A 23,539-nucleotide genomic window follows, 5' to 3' on the forward strand; every position below is an offset into this window, starting at 1 on the left:
TTTTCCTTTATAAAATAACATGGATATGCCTTTTTTCAATATGTGTATACTCTCAAGATGCAGTTCAATTCTGCCTTTCTGTGTTACCTATGGACCCATGAACTCTAAAGCCTAATTTTAGATGGAAAGAAGCAGACAAAATATTTTTAAAATTTATTAAAAAGGTTCACTTTAGAACATAATTTTATCTGCCAAATTAATATATACCATGATTGTGAAGAAATAACTTGATAAATAACAAACATATCCTTTAATATTTGTAAATAAATTGTTCTGGTGATCTTTGAATCTGTTAAGATTATTTAAGGAAGTCAAATATACATCCGTATTACTTTGTGATTAAAGGTTAGTAGTAAGATAATATCAATTAATTAAATAAAAATCTAGTTACTGTATTTTATAGTGCCACATTTTAATAGGGAGTTTTTACAAAGCTGTTCATTGATTTTGAAAATAAACTTTCCCTGCATATTTGAAATGGCTCAGTTTCCACTGAAACATCTCCACCCTCCTCAGAATTTAAAGTGCCCACCATAACACATTGTTTCTTGGCGCTGGCCTTGTAAAGTACCTGTGTATAATTCAGAGAATGAAAGATTCAGGAGTCTGTTAAGTACACTGAATGCAAGACAAGAGTTGCTTCCCTGCATATATATTGTCTTCTATGGTGGTAATATATAGGCTATATAGACAAGAAAAAACACTTGTATGCAAATACATAATTTGGAGTCATTACAAATTATGGAAATCAAATGTATATTCTACATACAGTATATCTGTCTACAGTGAGAAGCAAAAACCTTAAATAAGGTAATCTGTTTAATGACAGATTATTACATAAAAATATGAGTTATTGTTGAAAAGATGAATATGAGAAAGTATTCAATTCAGTTTAACTTGATATTGTTGCACTCTTCTCTGAATGCAGGCATAGAACACTGTGACAAGTTCTCAAATAAAATGCAAGCATAAATTTCACGAATTACTTTTGGTACATATAAAGTGTGCTGCTACAGCAGCCTGTGTTAAGATTGTTATTAGACTGTTGGGTACATTCCTACCTTCACCCCCTGTTTAATTAATACATATTGGTATGTCCCTACCTCCCTTTCGCTATTGATGCTGCTTTAGACTTTGCTTTACCTTCCTCCATATTTTATTTTAGGTTAAGGAAATTCTCGTCCTTTTACCTTCGAGTTGTCAGTGGTTTTTCACGTCTTAATACTTGTATGACTTATTGTCAGAAATCTGTATTAAAGTACTAGGGGGCTTTGCCCCCTGCTCACTTCACTCGCCAACCCCCATTTTTGTTTCTCCAGATACATACTTTTAAGATTTTTTTTTCTTTGAATTGTTGCTATTTCATTAGTGTCACTTTTATTTCAGAACTTCGTTAAAAACAATATTTGGAATATTTCGAGTCCCAACATGCTGAATCTTTTAAATGAGGTCCGTGAGACGTGTTTAATGACTTTGTACCATAATTCAGGATAGGTTTTTCTGTTTGGAATTTCATCACAGACAAAATGATCTATATCATCAGGAGTTAATAATTTTTTTTTGCAAAGTAACCAATAAATGCATGTAAGGTTAAACCCCGTTTTTAAAATTCTCTGACTTAAACTTCAAAGCCTTACAATATCTACATACTTCTGACATATCACCTATGCCCATATATTCGATCACCACTCGCTTTTCTGTTAATTTTCCGATTAATTTCTCTTTTTGCTAATACAATCTTAACTTTCTTTTCTTTTTGACAATTTTCGTTTTTTTCTGCTTTCATATTCTGTATCTTGCTCTGCATGTGTATCACGCCTACATTTTTTTTTGAGTCTTTTGAATTCCGCTGTTTTCGTTTTCATTATCTCTAATCTGCTCTGCATGTGTTTGGCCCCCTTGTTTTTTAACCTCTTTATGATGTTTTACTTTTTCTTCTACTCTTTGTCTTCTATTTCTGACCTCGGTTTGTCCTTTTTTTTTTAAATGACTGCTGGTCCGTAGTGGTCATTTCCCCTTTTTTCTAGTAATAATTTCCATTTGTTTGAGCTACTGCGATCTTTACTTTCTTTTTTTTGATATTTTCTAATTTTCCTGCTTTAATATTTGTATTGCGCCAATTTTTTTTTAAGCCTTTCGAATTCCACTGCTTTCATAATTTCTAACCTGCTTTGCATGTGTATAGCGCCAACGTTTTTGAACGTCTTTATGAAGTTCTAATTTGTTTTTTACTCTTTGTCTTTTAATTCTGAGCCCGATTGGACGGTCTTTTTCTTTTTCTCAATTCCACTTGTTCTGGGCTGATTATTACTTTCCTTATTTTCCAAATTTGCACCTAAATTATTCTTTTTCTTTTTTGCATTATTTTTCTCCCCCAACGCTTTTGAGTCTCTCTTCTTCGCGCTGCTCTTTCTTCTTTGCTTAGTTGTCGACATTTCATTTATAGCGTCCTTATACGCTTTATATGCGATGAGAGCTCTGGATCTTTGTGTGCTCAAAGCCTTTACATTACTGAGTGTTTTGTTGCCTGTGGTCTTATTTGATTTAGGTTGTAAGTAGGGCGTGTCTCGCAAGAATCTCATGTACTACGTCCCCGTTAGACGGTCCTGGGTCAATCTCTTGGCACAAAGTCTCATGTTTAAGGTCCCCGCAAGACGCTCCGTGGCCAGTCTGTTTCATCTCGCAGGTCTTTTAAGTGTCTTCTGTGATCGTCACATGAACATCACGTGTCGTCTTCCTAGTCTTTCTCTCCCAGGATGTTTTTTTTTTTATAATAGAGAGATACGGATTCTCAGCCTTGACTTTCTTGGTGAGTAAAACTATCTGTCCACGTTCACTACAACCAGGCGACGCACACTTCGTACGGACTGGGTCTTGGGAGAGAAGCCTCGCTAATTTGGCGTTCAGGGACAGAATAGTAAAAGGACGGGTTTCTAATGCTTGATCGTGTCGAGCCGGGGGCTAATCAAAAAACTGTTGTATATACTCCTAACTCTGTTACTCTGGGGCAACCAGCAAAGAACTGTGCCTTAAGTACTTGTCTTCGTTACACCTAAAACGCCTGAACTCTTTAAACACTACTAGTCAGGGACAGCTCAAGCGGGGATTACAGTTTATCTTGCTATCTTTGTTTTTGTTCAGTTTATTTAGTAATTTTCAAGTTCCACGCAGTTGAAGGGCTTTCTACAAATATCATTGTTTATTGACTTGCCGCATAGCGAAGGAGCTGTAACTTTCACGCAGACACCGCCGCACTGCTGTTTGGTGGACTTTACGTGATCCCTGCGTGCTCGCTATCGGCACAGTATGTCTCAGCAGGAATCAGCACATTCACTAGAATTGGAATCCCAGGAAGCAAAAGGCGAATTACTCCCACCTCATGATGATATTGGAATAGAAGGTGAACTGTCTGCCCAACCTAATCACACAGTTAAGCCTTCTTTAAAGGTCAGAGAAGGGTTTGAAAGCCAAAGGATAGAAATGTCAAACAGACCTTTAGATTTATGAAGCAAAACTATTCATTAACTATTCATTGCATTGCCATTGCTGATGATGCCAGTGACCTATGAGAACTACAAAAGAAATTTTGAGAAGTATTCTGCCTTTCATTTAAATATTAACATGGAAGGAGCATTACAGGAGTTCAATCAATCAATCTATCAATCAAGATTTATTTATACAGCACATATTCATACAAAAAAGTGTAGCTCAAAGTGCTTTACAAAATGAATAGAAAAATAGAAGACACAATAAAAGATAAACATAAGGATAAGGAGTTAAATAGCATTACTCTCCTCGATCAGCAAAGGCACATCATATTTCTTGAATTCAGGTCAAGGTTAAAAAATAGGATAAGGCAGTTGCATGATACTGCATCCTGCTATTCTGTCTCATCTAGACACTCTAGGAAATCATTTAGATCTCTACGATCAAACTCCCAGAGATCAGACGTAAGCAACCAACTGGTTTTAGCCTGTGCAGAAGCACAGGCAGCTAAGATTCAGACTGCCTGTATTAAAAAGGAAGCAGCCCGCAAGGCAGAAGCAGAGGCTCAGAGTTCCTCCAGAAGCAGCGAGAGGAAGCAGGAGCTTTGGCTAAATTGAGTATTTTGGAAGAGACCATAGAAGAAGAGGACGAAGTCAACCATCCCCTCATGCTGACCACCACAGAAGATCCCACAAAACAAACTTCCCAGTTTGTCTTTGATCAGAATACTGACAATGCCTTTAAGCCCACAGTAGAAAGCTTTACATACAATGCCCCAGCACATAACCTGCCAGAAGATTCCACACCACCCAGTGGGGAAGACCACTGTAATTCACCCCCCATTGTGAGTGCCGTGAATCCCCACAAGTATTCAAAACTCATACCACCTACTCATGCACTGCCAAGACCTTTCCCAGATGCAGATAATCAGAATTTCGTTAAACCTCCCAGGAAATGCTATATGCTTCCAGAGACTCAGTTTTCTTCAATGAGTCATGTCGTAATCACCCAGGCTTTGGACAGCCTGAGCTGAATCAATCTGCAACTCCATTTACCCCACTAGTACCTAAGCATGATCCACCAGATGCCATCAACTACAGTAATGTGCAAGGAATACCTGTGAGCATGAAATCTGAAAGAGCTGAAATATCACATTTTGCAAGGTACATGATCCACCGACAACTCATCAATACTGGTCTCACAAGGTTTGACGACCACCCAGAAAACTATAGGAGCTGGAGATCCACATTTAAGACAGCAATCCACAACTTAGAAATCTCACCTATGGAAGAACTAGATCTACTGGTGAGGTGGCTTGGGCCCCAGTTGGCAGAATACGCTAAAAGACTTAAAAATGTCCACGTAAACAATCCATCCACAGACCTCACCCTTGTCTGGGAGAGACTAAAACAAACATATGGAAGCTCTGGAGTCATTGAGCTTTCCTTATTCAGTAGACTGCAGGACTTTCCTAAACTGCCCAACAAGGATGACTGCAAGCTTTTGGAACTTAGTGACCACCTTCTTGAACTTGAAATTGCAAAAACAGATCCACATCTACCCAGTCTGTTATTTAGGTACTGCTCATGGTGTTAACCCCTTGGTGACAAAACTGCCATACCATCTTTAAGAGACATGGACTTTTGTTGGTTCCAAGTACAAGCAGCAGTATCAAGTCTCTTTCCAACTTTTCTCCTTTTTCTCAGAATTTATTAGACAGATTGCCAAGGCTCACACTCCTCAGCCTCCCTGGAAAAGTCTATTCAGGGGTTCTGAAATGGAGGGTCCGTCGGATAGTTGAACCACAGATTCTGGAGGAACAGTGTGGTTTTCGTCCTGGTTGCGGAACAGTGGACCAGCTCTACACTCTTAGCAGAATCCTGGGGGGTGCATGGGAGTTTGCCCAACCAGTCTACATATGTTTTATGGACTTGGAAAAGGCGTTCGACCGTGTCCCTTGGGAAATCCTCTGGGGGGTGCTCCGGGAGTATGGGGTACCGGACCCCCTGATAAGAGCTGTTCGGTCCCTGTACAACCGGTGTCAGAGTTTGGTCCGCATTGCTGGCAGTAAGTCGAGCCCGTTTCCAGTGAGAGTTGGACTCCTCCAGGATTGCCCTTTATCACCGATTCTGTTCATAACTTTTATGGACAGAATTTCTAGGCACAGCCAGGGTGTTGAAGGGGTCCGGTTTGATGGACTCAGGATTGGGTCACTGCTTTTTGCAGATGGTGTTCTCCTGTTTGCTTCATCAGGCCATGATCTTCAGCTCTCTCTGGAACAGTTCGCAGCTGAGTGTGAAGCGACTGGGATGAGAATCCGCACCTCCAAATCCGAGACCATGGTCCTCAGCCGGAAAAGGTTGGAGTGCCTTCTCATGGTTGGGGGAGAGATCCTGCCCCAAGTGGAGTAGTTCAAGTATCTCGGGGTCTTGTTCACAAGTGAGGGAAGAATGGACCGTGAGATTGACAGGCGGATTGGTGCGGCATCCACAGTGATGCGGGCTCTGCATCGGTCTGTCATGGTGAAAAAAGAGCGGAGCCGTAAGGCAAAGCTCTCAATTTACCAGTCGATCTACGTTCCTACCCTCACCTATGGTCATGAGCTATGGGTAGTGACCGAAAGAACGAGATTGCGAATACAAGCGGCTGAAATGAGTTTCCTCCGCAGGGTGTCTGGGCTCTCCTTTAAAGATAGGGTGAGAAGCTCAGTCATCCGGGAGGGGCTCAGAGTAGAGCCGCTACTCCTCCGCATCGAGAGGAGTCAGATGAGGTGGCACGGGCATTTGATCTGGACGCCTCCCTGGTGAGGTGTTCCAGGCATGTCCAACCGGGAGGAGGCCCCGGGGAAGACCCAGGTCACGCTGGAGGGAATATGTCTCCCGGCTGGCTTGGGAACACCTTGGGATTCTCCCGGAAGAGCTGGAAGAAGTGGCCGGGGAGAGGGAAGTCTGGGCCTCTCTGTTTAAGCTGCTGCCCCCGCGACCCGACCCCGGATAAGTGGAAGAGGATGGATGGAGATTGCCAAAGCCAAAATGATCCAAGCTTCTCAGTGAATGAAGCACACGTGCCAAGCTCAACAACAGCAAGGCATGAGAACTTGAGTGCTAGACATAAGGACTTGAAGGGCATTATTTCCAGGAATCTCAGACAACACATCAACTTCCAGCAAGGATGTTACAGAAGAGAAAGTTGACAATCCCAACCACTACTGCCCAATACATAAAAAAGCACCCCCTAAAGAAGTGTTGTGATTTTAGAGAGAAAGCCGTGCAAGAGTGCAAGGAATTTCTTCAAAGGCATAAAATCTGCTACATGTGTTGTGCTTCAACGGAGCACTTTGCCAGAGAATGTAAGGCCACCATTCAATGCTAGAAGTGTTGCAGCGACCAGCATGTTACTGCTCTTCATCCAGATTCCCAAGAGGACTCTATCCCCTTTTCCAGGCATGGCGGGGAGAGCTCTGAACGAGTTTCAAGGCCAGTATCATCTAAATGTACCAAAGTATGTGGAGAAGGACTTTGTGGAAAATCCTGTGCTAGAATATGTCTTGTAAAGATGTTCCACAAGGAACAACCAGAGAAGGCCATTAAAATGTATGTTATCTTAGATGAACAGAGCAATCATTCACTTGCAAATCCAGAGTTCTTTGACCTGTTCAATATAAAGGGGAACTCTTCACCCTATACCCTGGGCACATCCTCACCTGTAACATATAGCCAGCTGTATCCCACCTCTTGTCAAGGATGCTGACATCTTCCTTTTGCTGGACAGAGACATTCTAAGAGTTCGTGGCAAGAGAGACCTAATCTGCTCACAGATTCTCTTGAAGATAAGGGCTTCATCAAAATAATGGACCTGGAATTCTATAAAGATAGTTCTAACTGTTGGGTAGCTCCATTACCCTTCCACAATTCAAGACCCCTTCTTCCAAATAATTGTGAGAAAGCGGTGTCAAGATTTGCTTCACAAAAAGAGAACACTGAAGAACCGACCAGAGATGAAAGCACTTCATAGCATTCATGCAGAAAATACTGGATAACAATCATGCCGAACCAGCTCCACTATTGAGGGAAGGTGAAGAATGCTGGTGTCTTTCATCCTTTAGCATATGCCATGCTTGCAAGCCAGGACAAATAAGAGTGGTCTTTGATTCGAGTACATAATACAGAAGCCTATCTCCCAACAATGAACTTTTAACAGGTCCTAACCAACTAACAACCTTATCAGATTGCTCACACAGTTCGGGAAAGAACCCATTGCAGTGACAGCGATAATAATTTAAGACCATTAAGCCCAATTCCTTCAGATCCAGAGTCTCCCATTATTCTGGCCCCAGCTGCCCCTTTGACACAGGGGGGTTAATAACTGGGGTTATTCCAACTCCACATGGAGTCTTTGACAGCCACGGTCTTCACAATAGCCAGTGGAGATGTGTACAACACCTTGCTAATTGCTTCTGGAAAAGATGGAGAAAGGAGCACTTGAACCTGTTACAAGACAGCAGAAGATGGCAAGTACAAATGTCTAACCTTCAAGAAGGGGATTTGGTCTTACTGAACGATCACCAAGCTCATCGGATCAATCAGCCCATGGATCTCATTGTAAAGACCATGCCCAGTGATGACAGAGGGGTCCGCAAGGTTGAACTGAAGACTGCCAGAGATGGGACTGTTAAGACCTTCTTCAGACCAGTCACTGAGGTTGTCCTGTTACTTCATCAGAAAGACCAATTCAGTCCTACCACAGCCTTCAGAGGTGACACCAATCTCCACTATCTTCAGTTTGCAAAAAGTTTTTACTAGTGACTATTGAATCTGAGAACTCATTTAAAGTTTGTTGATTGTGGCTGTGTTCTTGTTTTTTCAGGTTCCCAAGGATGGATTCCTACTATGTTACAGACTTGCTATAGAAAAAAAAAATTTAAAAATTGTAATGTTAATATTCAAGATTAATGGTGCTATCTGACGATACCAGACTGGACGTGTGCTGCTACAGCAGCCTGTGTTAATATTATTAGACTTTTTGGTACATTCCTACCTCTACTCCCTATTTAATCAATACATATTGGTATGTCCCAAGCTCCCTTTTGCTTTTGGGCTGCTTTAGTCTTTGCTTTACCTTCCGCCATATTATGTTTTAGGTTAAGGAAATTATTGTCCTTTTACCTTCGATTTGTCAATGGTTTTTCACGTCCTAATGCTTGTATGACTTCTTGCCAGAAATCTATATTAAAGTATATGGATTCTCAGCCTTAACTTTCTTGGTGAGTAAAACTATCTGTCCATGTTCACTACAACTAGTGGGGCGATGCACACTTTGCACGGACTGGGTCTCGGCAAAGAAGCTTTGCTAATACGGTGTTCGGGGACAGAATATAAAGACACAGATTAGTTTCAACATACAATGTACAAAGTGTCAGACTTTATTTCTAGGCAGTGAAAAAAAGAGTAAAACAGTAATGGAAAAATTACTTTTACTATGTTTAGTCTTCCAATTACAGTTGAGTAGAAGTATTGGGATAAATAAATTTGAAGCAAAATATAGTTAAAGTTAGCATTTGGTCGCATACTCCTTACATGCAATAATTACCTTAAATCCATGACCAGTTGACATCTCCAGACCCTTGGTAATTTAATTTGGCATGCTGTTCCAATCCAAATGTATACCCATAACTTCTAATCAGTTCTTGTCATTTGATTGCACACTATGTGCATGCTCTGCCTATTTCTCACTAGCTGTCGGTTGACAACTGAAACATGCATGTTTAGGATGATACAGGCAGAAGCATGCAATGTTTTGATAAGTAACTGTGTAGTTTTTTTTGGAGTGTCAGGAATAAGCTTCCATATGAATCAGAATGTATGCCAGCATTATAGGTGTGTGCAGAGGGAAATATCAAAACTCCACCCTCAATGACCACTGAGAGCAGAAAGGTTCACAAGAAATATATTCTTATACCAAGAATTTGTGAAATTTTATTAATTCCAGTTTACTTTTCTTGCTATAAAGATGCCTCAGAAATATTAAAGACACATTTTCGTCAATCAAAAACTTTGCTTCTAAATGAACATGCTCGATAAGTTTTAAGGCTTTTGCTTTTGTGTTTGGACCTTAGTACCCTTCACTTCCATTTTAAAATTCAAGAGAAATCTAGGTATTTTTTTTAATTAAAAATGAAATAAAAAAAACTTCTCTTTAGAATACACCTTCATATGGCAAATTAATGTATACCATGGTGGTAAAAACCGACTATAAAAATACTGAACTTGTCCTTTAACATTTGTTTCTTGACATGATGGCTGGCTGTTTGGAATTGCTGACTGGAAGTGTTTGGGCAGATTTTTGTATTCTTTGTACCTTCTTCATTATTTACATTGTTTGTAACCAGTTTTGCTTTGAATAATTTATTTATTTATATTCCTTGACAGTTATTCTCCTTATTGGATATGAAGCCACCAATTTCTCGTGCAAAAATGATTTCAATCACAAAATCTGCAATCAAAGCAATTAAGGTAAATTTCAAAGGTCTATTTGTGTATTTATGAACATGTAAAATAATAGTACTGTCGAGTTGTCCATACCTTGTAAAAATATTTTAGATTTTTTTTCCAGTTTCTGTTTTAATGTAAAGTTTGAAAAAATAAGTTATATTTTTAATATATGTGTTCCTTGTCTAGCTTTACAAGCATGTCGTCCAGATTGTGGAGAAGTTCATTAAAAAGGTAATTTGCAATTAGCTTGTTTTGTTTTTATTTATTTATTTATTTTTAAGTTCAAGTAGCAAAAGATGATTTTTTTTTTTTTAATTGGTAGTGTAAACCTGAGTATAAAGTTCCAGGATTATATGTTGTGGATTCAATTGTTCGTCAGTCACGTCACCAGTTTGGACCAGAGAAAGATGTATTTGGGCCAAGATTTACTAAAAATATCACTGGTACATTCCAAAATCTGTATTTGTGTCCTGCTGAAGATAAGGTAAGTGTGCTTTATTTTTTTATTTATTTAAAAAGATTTTGTAAAATATTAACATTTAAGCAGGCATTAATATTGCTTTTATTTCTAAGTAACAAGGTAAATTATTTAGTATTTAGAGTTAATTCAGATTTCTGAGTTGTTTAACAATATTGAATATGTAACACTTAAGAATTTACATGCTGTTATACATACCATAAGATTCTATATTAATCTGTTTTTAAGTATATGCTTGTTTTTAACAGAGTAAAATAGTAAGGGTTTTGAACCTTTGGCAGAAGAATGGAGTTTTCAAAATTGAAATTATTCAGCCTTTACTAGATATGGCAGCTGGATCTACCTCTTCTGTTGTTGAGACGGACTTGGAAAATGACACTGGCAATGCAGGTGATTTGCATATTTTTCTTTATGAATTATTTGTTGTGTAAAAGGAATATTGAAGCAGGACTTTTAAGTTTTCTAGCAGCACTCTGGATTTCCAATGTGTGACCATTTTAGATTGCAAACACAGTTCATTGCTCATTACACCATTTTTTTAAAGCAGCAACAACCACTTTAAAAAACATCAATGATTTTTTTTGTGTATGTTTTAACTACACTGTGTGCACAATTATTAGGCAAGTTGTATTTTTGAGGATTAATTGTAATATGGAACAAATACAGTGCTTTCATTCAATCTAAACCTGAAACCTGAATGTTTTACAAAGGAAATGTGAACATTCTCAAGGGGAATACATACAGTATGTGTACAAAATTATTATGCAACTAAAAGAAAAATGAAAATTTTCCCATCTCGTCTGTTAAAGTGACAGTAATATACAAACAACTCAGTTTACAAATAAAACTTTCTGACATAAAAAAAAGAAAAAAGCATTGACCAATATAGCCACCCTTTTCAATAACAGTCATAAACTTTCCATTCAAGGATTCTTCCCATTTCTTGATCTGTTGACAATCAACTTTTTGTGCAGCAGTAACCACAGTCTCCCAGACACTGTTCAGTGAGTTGTACTGTTTTCCTTCTCTGTAAATCTCCCGTTTAAGCAGGGCCCACAAGTTCTCAATAGGGTTTAGGTCAGGTGAAGAATGGGGGCCATGTCATTATTCTGTCATCTTTAAGGCCTTTACTGGCTAGCCACATAGTGGAGTACTTTGATGCATGTGATGGAGCATTGTCTGGCACAAAAATCATGGTGGTCTTGAAAAGAGCAGACTTTTTCTTGTACCACTGCTTAAAGAAAGTGTCTAAAAACTGGCAGTAGGTTTGGGAGTTGATTTTGAGTCCATCTTTAACTTGAAAAGGTCCAAGTAATAATTTAATAATACCAGCCCATACAACTACCCCACCTCCACCTTGCAAGCATCTGAGTTGAAGTGGAGCTCTGTGCCCGTTACTGATCCAGCCACGGGGCCCATCCATCTGGTCCATCAAGAGTCACACTCATCTCATCAGTCCATAAAACCTTTGACAGCACTTGGAGGATAATGGGTTCCTGGTAGCTTCATGTTTGATTCTTCTCACATCTTTGGCAGTTAATTTGTGTCTTTTTTTTTTTTTCCTCAACACTTTTCTTGCGAACCTGTTGACTATTTGCAACAAAACTTTTGATGTTTCTGTGGTCGCTCCCCAATATCTTATCATTTTAAAGAGGTGGGCATCCCTTTGAAAGACTTTTTACAATTTTTGACTTTTCAGAGCCAGTTAAATCTGTTTTTAGCCCATTTTGGCAGAGCAAAACATGCTACGTAATAATTATGCACACCTTGATGTAGGGTGTTGCTCTCCTTAGGCCACACCCTTCCTCATTACACACATACACGTCACCTGATTAGCTTAAGTCCAATAAGCATTCAAGTTTATAAAGCTTGGATTTGGAATATATGCATAAAAATGATACGATCAAAATACTCATTTGCCTAATAATTGTGCCCATAGTCTATTTGTTTAATAATAATCTCACAATTAACAGTGGAGTGCAAAGTGGGGTAGTCTGTTGTTCAGCAGCAAGTTGCTTTCTTTGATTTGTTGTGAACATACTGTGAGCATGATTCAGATTTTGAGCTGGAATCATAGTTAAAGAAGGGAAGATACAGATATTAAAAAATAGTGGTAGGCTTAGTTGGCTCTTGTACTTAATGTCATGATTGAAATTAACCCAGTGTTTGTTTTTGTCATCTGTTACTCCTTGATGCAGGTCAGATGTAAGGGGCAGCTTTTTGTGTGTTGCTGTTACATCTATTGTAAACCATGCATGCAAACAAAAAATGTATTATCACAGCAACTGAGGAGCATGGCCTGTCAATAGTAACTCCACCACTCTCTGATATGTTTAAAAAAAATCTTGGGAAAGAGACAATACCTTTGTTGTCACAATATTAAATTTCAAACTTCGATATGATACTGGAAAACTTATTGAAATTCAGTACCATTATTGATGCCCAATATAGTATGCAAGTTAAATTATTCAAACAAATTACAGTTCTGTATGCTTTAAAATGTTAATATCAATGAAACAAACATTTTCATCATTAAATGCAAGTAATTCAAGTGGTGCAAATTTTTATAAACCGCAAAGTTCAGTAGTTTTTTTACATTGATGAAAACAAGTACTGTTACTGTACAATAAAATGTTAAAGTTGTCACGTTAGAAAGTATTACAATCATTTGTAAATGTACATAAATATTAAAACAAACATTAAACATTCATGTATAAAGAAAATTAATGTTGACTTTTGTTAACAGCTATTCAGGGCATTAACTCACAAACAGACCATTGCACATTGCATTTTTGTGTAAATAAACTAAGATGTCTTTGTTAAACATTTTCCAAAATTTTTTATAAGAAAGACTAGCAAGTCTGCTTTCTTTTGTTGTGCTGGAAAGCTAACCCTGACTGTCTAAATACAACTGGATGCATATGGAAGAATTTATATAAGCATTGGGAAGAATAGTGCCACTGTTTGTGCAGTTGAGCACTGAGAAGATACAATACATTTCATTATATAGTAAATGTGATGAAATATAATTTTAAAATCCCACATACTAAATTTACTTCTACTATGGAAGCTGACTTTGTGGCAAGGTTTAATAATTGATAGAATGATGGAGCTCTAGTGTTAAACGGTTTTGCCCCTGAATCAGTAGTACAGAATAAAACTGGGCACAGGTAAAAATATTTGCAGACCCCAGTCTTGATGTTTTAAACATTTAACTAGCTACAAAAATTACTTAACCTGTAGAAAAAAATAAACATCACTTTAATAATTCAAAAGCAGCGTTTTACAGGTTTGTACTTGTTAGTGTTTCCATAATTTTTGTATTGACTTGTTTGCAGATCTTGCATACAGGTTTGCATGTATCTTGTGGTTGTCCATCCTTCTTTGCCTGAAAGTTGAAGTATTTCTAGATGCCACTTTGGCTTCCTTCTTCCCCATCAGTTAAGTGTACTGATGAAGGCTCTGATGTTGCCATATTTGCTATCTTATTAACACCTGTGTGCGGATGGAAACAGGGTTGCAGTGGAGGCCATGGCAAACTGGAAGTGTATGTGTATTCTAAGCTTTATAACTGATACCATGAAAAAATTACTTTTGACTACAATAAAGGCACTAATACTCGGTAAGGAACTACTTGTTTAAGGTCATAAATGGTTATTTTATAGATATTTTTGTTAATTTACTTACACTCGATCTATCAGCAACCCGAGTGACAATTTTAGTTTCTTCTTTTATTCTATTCCGTTGTGTTCATGGCTGTGAAAAAAGGAGCAATTTAAATATTGTTGTTTACATTTTAACATGAAAATATTGCAGTTTTCTTTCCATTCTTATGCTAGGTGAATATTGGAACATTTAGTTTTGCTAGAACAAATGAAATTTGCATATGGGATTTTTTAAGGGTGTTCATTGTTTACCTAATTAGTATAATATAGTTTTTGCCCAAATTAATTTTAATGCTTCAGTTATAATAGCAGTATTGGTAGTAATAATAATAATATTTTACAAACATTTTGCACTTTTGTCACTACTATAAAGTGCTTTACATGGTGAGTAGGGAGCCACTTCAACCACCACTAATATGTAGCATCCACCTAGTTGTGACGGCAGCTATTTTTGCACCAGTACGCTCACCATACATTTAGCTGTTAGGTGGTACAGGGGTGAGACAGAGGATGATTAGATTGAGGTGGGCAATTTATCCAGGACATTGAGATGCACCATATTCTGTTATGAAGGATGATGCCAAGGGATCTTTTATGAATAAAGAAAGTCTCATCTGAAGGATGGTGCCATTTTTACAGCATAGTGTCCCTGGTCACTGCACTGGGCATTGATACCCATATTCAGACAGGGTAAGTGCTCCCTGCTGGCTTTGACAACACCTCTTCAATTAGCAGCAAAAAGTTAATTTATTTTCAGTAATTTAATTCAAAAAGTGAACGTCATATATAGACTCATTACACACACAGTCTATATTTCAAGCGTTTATTTCTTTTCATTTTGCTGATTATGGCTTACAGGTAATGAAAACTCAAAATTCAGTATCTCAGAAAATTAGAATATTACATAAGACCAATAATAAACATTTAATACAGAAGTGTTGTCCATGTATGCACTTAATACAGGGTTTGGACTCCTTTTGCATGAATTACTGCTTCAGTGTGGCAATACGCCTGTGGCACTGCTGAGATGTTGTGGAAGCCCAGAATGCTTTGATAACGGCCTTCAGCTCATCTGCATTGTTGGGACAGGTGTCTCTCATCTTCCTCTTGACAATACGGGGTTTAGGTCAGGTGAGTTTACTGGCCAGTCAAGCACAGTGATACCATGGTCATTAAACCAGGTATTGGTACTTTTTGCAGCATGGGCTGGTGCCAAGTGCTGCTGGAAAATGAAATCAGCATTTCCTTGTCAGCAGAGGGAATTATAAAGTGCTCTAAAATTTCCTGGTAGACTGTTGTGCTGACTTTGGACTTGATAAAACACAGTGGGCCAACACCAGAATATGACATGGCTCCCCAAGCCATCACTGACTATGGACATTTCACACTGGACCTCAAGCAACTTGGATTCTGTGCCTCTCCACTCTTCCTCCAGACTCTGGGACCTTGATTTCTGTTTTCTCCTTAGCCCAGATAAGATGCTTCTGATGTTGTCTCTGGTCCAGGACTGCCTTGACATAAGGAGTGCGACAGTTGCAGCCCATGTCCCAGATATGTCTGTATGTGTTGGCTCAGGAAGCACTGACTCCCAGAGTCTTGAATGGGCTGTGCTTCACAATCCTCCCAAGGCTGTGGTTGTCCCTGTTGCTTGTGCATCTTTTTCTGTCACATTTTCTCCTTCCACTCAACTTTCCATTAATATGCTTTGAATACAGCACTCTGTGAACAGCAAGCTTCTTTAGCAATTGGCCTACTGAACCAGACTGAGAGACCATTTAAAGGCTCAGGACACCTTTGCAGGTATTTTGGGTTAATTAGTTGAGTGGAATATGACACCATGAGTCTACAATTTTGAACTTTTTCACAATACAGTGGAACCTTGTTTTGCGAGCATAATTCGTTTTGGAAACGTGCTCGCAATCCAAAGCACTCGTATATCAAAGTAAATTTCCCCATAAGAAATAATGGAAACTTAGATGATTCGTTCCACAACCCAGAACTATTCATATAAAAATGATTAATACAAAATATAAAGTAAAAATACATAAAACAAATTAAGCTGCACTTTACCTTTGAAAAAAATCATGACTGGTGTGAGTGAGTTTCTAAACACTTTTGGGATTCAACCCAACGGGATGATAGGTGGAAGAGTGTCTTGAAGCAACCGCAGGTTCCAACTGCTGTAGCAGTTCGCTGTAAACACGAATTCGAAGAGATCGCAGACATGCTATAAGCACCTGCCGTTAATGGGTAATACAGGAACATGATAAATGCGCAGGGCACAGTATTACTTGGCCACTAATCTGGCCCCGACCCTGTCTGACTGCTGTATCTATGTATAGTTAGTGGCAGATCCCGCTACAATAAATAACTGTGCTGTTACTGTTTCGAGATGAATAAAGCTGGTGTCGCTAAAGTACTGAGGCTCAGCTTTGTGTTTTGGGGTGCAAGACAGGGACTCGCACGTTACAACACACATGTGGTCACCATGCTATAGTAAACAGTATACACTCGTATGGATGTTGACTATATGTGTGAGGCACACTGACTCAGACAGAGCATGTGAGACGATTACCCACAATCCCGCAGCGAGAGAGAGAACCACCTTCAGCTCAGTTGTGATCACGTGACGCTTGGTAGACAAAGCGTATATGTACTACTCGTATTGCAAGACATCACTCATATACTGAGACTCAACCTTATGTTTTGGGGTGCAAGACAGGGATTCGCACATCACATGGTACCAGGAGTGGGGTCCTTGCACCAATGGATCCCCAAGAAATACAGTAAAACACAGAGCAAGATGAGGCTTCTGTAGCCAGCTCTGCCTTGGCACAGCCACGAGATGTGCTGCCGAAGATGGCTCCCTCAGACGACCCTGGGTGTTTCCTATTCTGCATTGAACATATCGTATGCCAACATTGATGTGCTGGGACAGGGAAACCTGGGCATATTTTACCCCCGTTTTTAATCGGAGAAGCCCTCCCAGCTGTACCGAATCTCCCTCCCGAAAGGCTTGAAGATTATGACTACCTGAAGCAACAGATCCTCCTCCACACGGCTGTGAGCACAGTGGTCAAGGGATGCCAGTTTCGGTTGTGGCATATTGATCTGGATCGCCAAATACGAGGACAGATCCAGGGCTTAGTGGACCTGATTCAAAGCTGGATCCACGGAGACCCTTTCAAGCACATTTTGTAGAAGCTTGCTATTGATGCAGTCCTGTCAAGGATAGACAAGAACCTTTGTGATGTAATGGTATGGAATGATATCCACTCGCTGCTGGATCTGACCCACTGACTACAGGGTGCACAAGCCACCTGGAAGATGGGGCTACCCAGGCTTAACCCAGATTTCGATCCAGCCAGCACAAACCTTTAGGATCGCCAGCACCATGAGTAGAAGACACCAGAGTGTGAACATCATAGTGCAAACTATGCGCAGCTGCTTTCACTGTGATCAACTAGGACACCAGGTTCGGGAGTATTACCTCCCACCTGCACAAACAGTGGCTATTGGTCTGGCCCAGGTATGCGGCTCGCAAATTTCCCCCAGAAAGTTAAAGGCGGACAATTTTAAGGTCTCTATTACAGAGATGGGATGGGAACTGTCGTGCTATTGGACTCTGGTAGTGACCTCTTCGTAGTCCACTGTGACCTGCTCCAGCAGACCCCTGATAAGGCCATGGACAAAGTGAACATCTGCTGTGTCTGTGGGGACATTAACACATGCAAAACTATATTACTGCCCCTGAAATTTAAAGTGAAGAACTTTAAGGTTTGGACTGCTGTATCAGACACTTCACCCTGGCCACTCCTAATAGGAAAAAGAAATGCCCTCTTACCATGGTTCTTGGCCACATACAGAACACCTACCCCTGTAGTGGATAGAGAGGGACTTGCTGCAGACAATGTCAGTCAAGGAAACGGATTTAAAATTGAACCAGAGTTGTCCAGTAAGCTGAGGGCTGAATCCTTAAGTGAAGTCCCGGGACAGCTGGCAAACCTTTTCGCACTGTCACATGCACCAGCAGCTTCCACAGACCTAAGACTCAGTATGGACATTGACAAAAATGAAATAGCAGTGGTAGTTGAGTGTTGTGCTTCATCGGATACGGTAGTAGTGGGAGGCGAGGTTGACTCTGCATCAAACACAGAGGAAGCAGTGACTGGCATTCAGACGGAGTTTGTTTGCCAACAACAACTTGGATTTTGCATTCTGACAAGCCCATGTCGCAAAGGACTCTTAATATCTGGAGAGAGAGCACCTGAATTTTAAAGCACCACATTTTTTACTTAAGGATGGTTTTCTGTATCGGATGATTTCTGATCGCATGGGTGATGGATGTATTGAGTAATTGGTGGTACCTAGTGAGTAAATGGAGAAGGTTTTAAAAATCGCTCACAGTCATGTTTTGGGTGAGTTACCTTGTCGCAGAAAAGACTAAAGAACTAAATTTTGAAATGCTTTTATTAGGTGAATATTGGCCGGGATGTGGAAAAATTTTGTAAGGCCTGTCCCGACTGTCAAATAGTTTCGGCTCACAGACCCACCAGGGTACCTCTGGTTTTGATGCCTGTTTTAGATGTCCCCTTTGAGAGGGTAGGATTAGATATTATTGGCCCACTTCCAATGAGTAAAATTGGCTACCCAGAAGTAACAGTACCATGATGGGCCGACACCTGAACTATTACAAAAACAATTTGGGATATGTTCACACATATTGGTATCCCTTGTAAGATTCTCATTGATTAGGGCACACCCTTTATGTCTCGCATCATGAAGCAGCTGTGTGAAAGTTTCAGAATTAAGCAGTTACACTCTGTGGTTTATCATCCACAGACGAATGGCCTGACTGAATGATTTAATTAAACCCTAAAACAGATGATTCTGTGGGTAGCCCATGACAATCCAACTTCCTGGGATACTGTGGTACCTTTCCTCATGTTTGCTGTTTGGGAGGTCCTGCGAGCGTCCATTGGGATGAGCCCTTTCAAACTATTATTTGGCTGGCGACCACGCAGGGTGTTGGACCTTTTTCAGGATGAATGGATGGGAACTTGTGAAACACCCCCTGGGGTAAGGTCTGTGGGCCGAGTTGTTTCGCTGCAAGAGCAGGATGCCAGATTGTCCTCTATTGTGGTGGAACATCAGCAGTGCAAGCAGGAGGTACAAAAACATAATTATAACAAAATGAGTAAACTCCTCAAGTTTAAGAAAGGGGATCACGTACTGGTTTTGATCCCATCTGATATACATAAATTTTGGGCCATATGTCAAGGGCCGGCTATTATTGAAGAGCATATGTCCCCAGTGGCTTATAAAGTCAGAATTCCCAGTTGATGGACACCCATAAACATTTTGCATGTTAATCTTTTAAAGGAGTGGCACGACTGTCATGAAGTCCTAGTCACGGCTGCAGGCTGAGGTCGCTATTGAGGATGATTTAACTGACACCCAGAAAATGGAATTCCTTTCACACCTGGTGTTACTATACAGGTGCTCCTGTATCGCCTACCAATTGCAACAGGAAAGGTGATACACAACGAAATCCAACAGATGCTCCAATTAGGCATTATTCAGCTGAGCAAAGGTGAATGCCAACACCCAGTCATACTTGTTTTAAAGTCTGACAGTTTGGTTTGGTTCTGTATTCATTTTAGGCATTTGAATAAGATTTCTAAGTTTGATGTATATCCGAGGTTGCGTGTGGACAAGCTGTTGGAAAATCTCAGGCAGGCTTCATATATCTCCACCCTTGATCTCATGACAGGTTATTGGTAGGTCCCCTTGGAAGAGACTAGTTGTGAAAAGACCTCATTTGCCACTCCGGCAAATGTTTATGTGCATATGTGTGTGTTGTACCCTGTCCCAGTTTCTTTTACTTTGGTTAAATTCTTGAAAAAAAGCACACTTGTTTCATTATATCTGTGTCTTTTGTGAAAGTGTTTATTTGATATTTGGACTTCAGTCTTCACACATTATACACTTCACATCAGCATTTTACCATTTATTAGTAGAACAAAAGTGAGAAAAATTTCTGGTTTAGTTATGTTCAGCATTTCTTGTCATCCTACATTTACCCAGATCGTTGTGGACACGGAAGACACATGAAATTTATGTATTCCAAATAATTATTTACCTTATACAATTCCAGACACCTCACACCCAGATAAACAGACTTGCGCTGGGAGAACATTTTGTCCGACTAGAGCTGCATCGGTGGAAGTAAGGAATTTAAGGTGGCCCAGCATTAGAACTTTTTTCACAGGCTTCATGGATTTTAGTGTTAAACTCTGCCAAATGTCAGTAATATCTCAAGCCCACACTCACTAAAGTTTTGTTTTCTGTATTCTCCCATGGTTTGAACGTAAAGATATCACTTAGGAGCATGGCCAGATTTATATGGTGATTAGATCATGAATATTCAAATGGCTTTTTTTTTATACATATAAAAAAGTCATAGCTGGTTTCTATTGGGTGTTAGGGAGTGGCTGAAAGCACATGCACCGTTTCAAGATTTTTTTGAGATTTATAAAGGAACTTGACATGGGACCTTGCGTGTATATGTATTTTTGTGTGTGCACTGTCTTTTCCTTTCAAGCATAAGCAAAGTTTTGGTGGGGAACCTAAGCAAGGTTTTATATATAGTCATATACAAGTCCCTGGTTAGGAGTGGGTGTGGCGTTTTTTGGTTGTGTGTGTAAGAGTCCCAGTGTCAGTGGTGTTTTATCTTTATTGAAGTTCAACAATGTTTCCAGGATTAAAGGAAAAAGAAATGTATCTGTGCAGGGAGGCTGAGGTCTTTGGTAATACGCTTAGCCTTTTAGAGCATTATGTGTTTAAATGTGCTCTTTATATTGGAGGATGATATGTTGGGGATCATTTAAGAGTGATGCTGCTATGAGGGGTGTTCAATTATTTATCTACCCAAGTATGAAAGAAAGTAAAAAGGATGTTGAAACAAGTCTGAGCATGTTGTGACATGTCTCAAGGTTACTCATGCACAGTTGTTGCTAAGTGCGAGTCTAATGTTCCAAGAGATAGGATATCAGGAGAATCCTCGTGTGAATCAAGAAAGAAAATGCTAGATTTGGAACAACGTTCAGTGATAAAAGTTCTCACAAAAGAAGTGATAAAGCCAAAGGAGATCTATGAATTCATGACTACAGTTTATGGTGAATCTGCCCTATCAATCCTACAAAGTAAAATTTCGTAGCAAAGTAGTTTAGTTATGTGGAGTCCATTGAAGATGACCCTCACACTGGATGGCCTGTGGAAGTAACTTCCACTGAAATGTGCAAGAAAGTTTAGGGGTCAATTTTTTCAGACAAGCTTTCCCAAAGAGATGAAGAAATGGGAATCTTGGCAGGTACAAATTGGAAAATAATTTTTGAAAAGTTGGGCATGTCAAAGGCCAGTGCAAGTTGGGTTTCAAGAATGCTGATGCCATGTCAGAAGGCCATGAGGCTCCAGTGCTGTCAGGAGAAATTGGAGATGTTCTGTATAGACCAAGTGAATTTTTTTTATTGTTTGGTGACTGGAGATGAGACTATCGAGGAGAAAAGTTGCTCCTCCATCCACCCTGACCTGGCTGCCTCAGATTATTTCTAGTTCCAACATTTGAAGAAATCTCTCTGTGGACAGTGGTTTTCATGTGATGAAAAATTCAAGGCAGCTGTGATGTCCTGGTTTGAAGGTCAAGCAGAAGATTTATTTTCCAAGGGGCTAAACTCATTGCAGGAAAAGTGGACGAGGTGTAATTTTTTTTGAAAACTTTTCTTTCCTACTGAGGTAGATAAACTGTTGAATGACCCTCATAATCACATTAAAGTAAAAGAAGTGAGATGTGAAGTAGTACTGTGTAGATGGGAGCAAAATCAGAGTTCTCTGTGATTGCAGTTGTCAAGAGATACATCTGGTCTGTACCCACATCTATTAAACCGTGCCTAAGTAAGAATTAATTTCATCCGCAACCTTATCCGAACCACCGATTTAAGTATCATGACCCAAAATGCACCTGGAAACATGGAAGATTAGGAATGAGTACTAGTGCTCATTATCAGATACTAGCAAAATACCCACGCTTCGCAGCGGCGAATTACTTCCTTAAAATTTTTATTAAGAAAAAAATTAAACCTTTTTAAACTGAGGGAAAATATACCAATAATTGTTTAAGGATCTCTTTGTATACCACATTGTGAGTTCAGCCCTCCGGTTGTAATATGACCAAGCTGTGCACTGAGCTTAATGTTGAGCATGCAGCGTACAGTTGGCCATGTGAAAAGCAATCTTGTTTCAGATCTCACAGCTTGAATTGCTGCTGTCATAATCGGTTTGAGTTTCATGGTTTGTTTCAATTACGAAAGTATTTGTAAGACTTGTGTTGAAGAGACATTCGGCATCTGTCAAGCGTTGTAAGTATACAACCGGTTTCATCGATAACTTCACATCCAGCTTTTGAGAGTTTAAACATTCATAAACATCAAAGTGTCCACTACTGAAATCGTCACCTGTGAATCTAAGATGTTTAAGAGGCATTGGCGGTTGTTGAAAGGTGTAAAATATTTGGCCATTTCGGTACACTTGAAAGCGACAACCGAACAATTCAGCGGCAGCCATCAACTCACATGCAGATCCATAGGTGAAGGGCTTAAGCATTTCACTCTTATAGTGCTCCTGTGTAGTATAATTATCTCCTGTACCGTCATCAGTCCACACCTTGAACCTGTCCCAGTCATTCAATATATAAGACACAATGTTCCTCCGGATATCAAGAGTGAGCCTGATATGGCCGTGCAATATGTAACAAAGAGAATGGAAAAGATAGGTACCATCTCCGGGCATGGAAACCACTCGGTAAGTGACAGTTCTTTGATCGATGGTGATCACCTCGATAGACATGTTAATGGGGGAACGGTTGGAATGATTAAGGAAATGGGTACCTGAACAATGTAAAGTAAGTCTAATATACCTACACAATAACTATAATCGTAATAAATGAACAATTAAACAGTGGAGAAGCCGTGGATTAAATTAAAAGGCTGTAGTTATCAGCAGGGAGACATAAATCCCGTGGCGTAGCAAGGAACGGAATGTAGAGACTGGAGCGACGGCCGGCCTTATATAGGCAGGCAGCCAACAACGTGGGAGGTCACGGTGACCGAGCTGCAAGCTATGGACGTATATATGTACGTAAGTAGGATTCAGTTAGCGTTGGGAAGCCGCCTACCAAATTTCGTGAAGATGGGGCCATAAATAAGAAAGTTCAACATGACGGACGTTGTTGACCGTTACACGTAGAATTTCAAAATGAAACCTGCTTAACTTTTGTAAGTAAGGTGTAAGGAATGAGCCTGCCAAATTTCTGCCTTCTACCTACATGGGAAGTTGGAGAGTTAGTGACGTTGGAAAGTTCA

At 39.7% G+C, this 23,539-nt stretch overlaps 1 protein-coding gene across 2 annotated transcripts in view; it reads left to right on the plus strand.

Annotated features, from left to right (window-relative positions):
• The window catches only part of LOC120523539 (SR-related and CTD-associated factor 4-like), a 440,470-nt gene that overhangs the window by 51,810 nt on the left and 365,121 nt on the right, over positions 1 to 23,539 (plus strand). For both annotated transcript variants that reach the window (XM_039744940.1, XM_039744941.1), the window contains exons 2-5: positions 9,915 to 9,998; positions 10,164 to 10,208; positions 10,300 to 10,461; positions 10,704 to 10,845. In XM_039744940.1, coding sequence (XP_039600874.1) covers positions 9,915 to 9,998; positions 10,164 to 10,208; positions 10,300 to 10,461; positions 10,704 to 10,845 — 433 coding nt within the window. The remainder of the gene's footprint in view (positions 1 to 9,914; positions 9,999 to 10,163; positions 10,209 to 10,299; positions 10,462 to 10,703; positions 10,846 to 23,539) is intronic.

The sequence above is a fragment of the Polypterus senegalus genome, chromosome 2 (genome assembly GCF_016835505.1).
Source record: "Polypterus senegalus isolate Bchr_013 chromosome 2, ASM1683550v1, whole genome shotgun sequence".
Lineage (NCBI taxonomy): Eukaryota > Metazoa > Chordata > Cladistia > Polypteriformes > Polypteridae > Polypterus > Polypterus senegalus.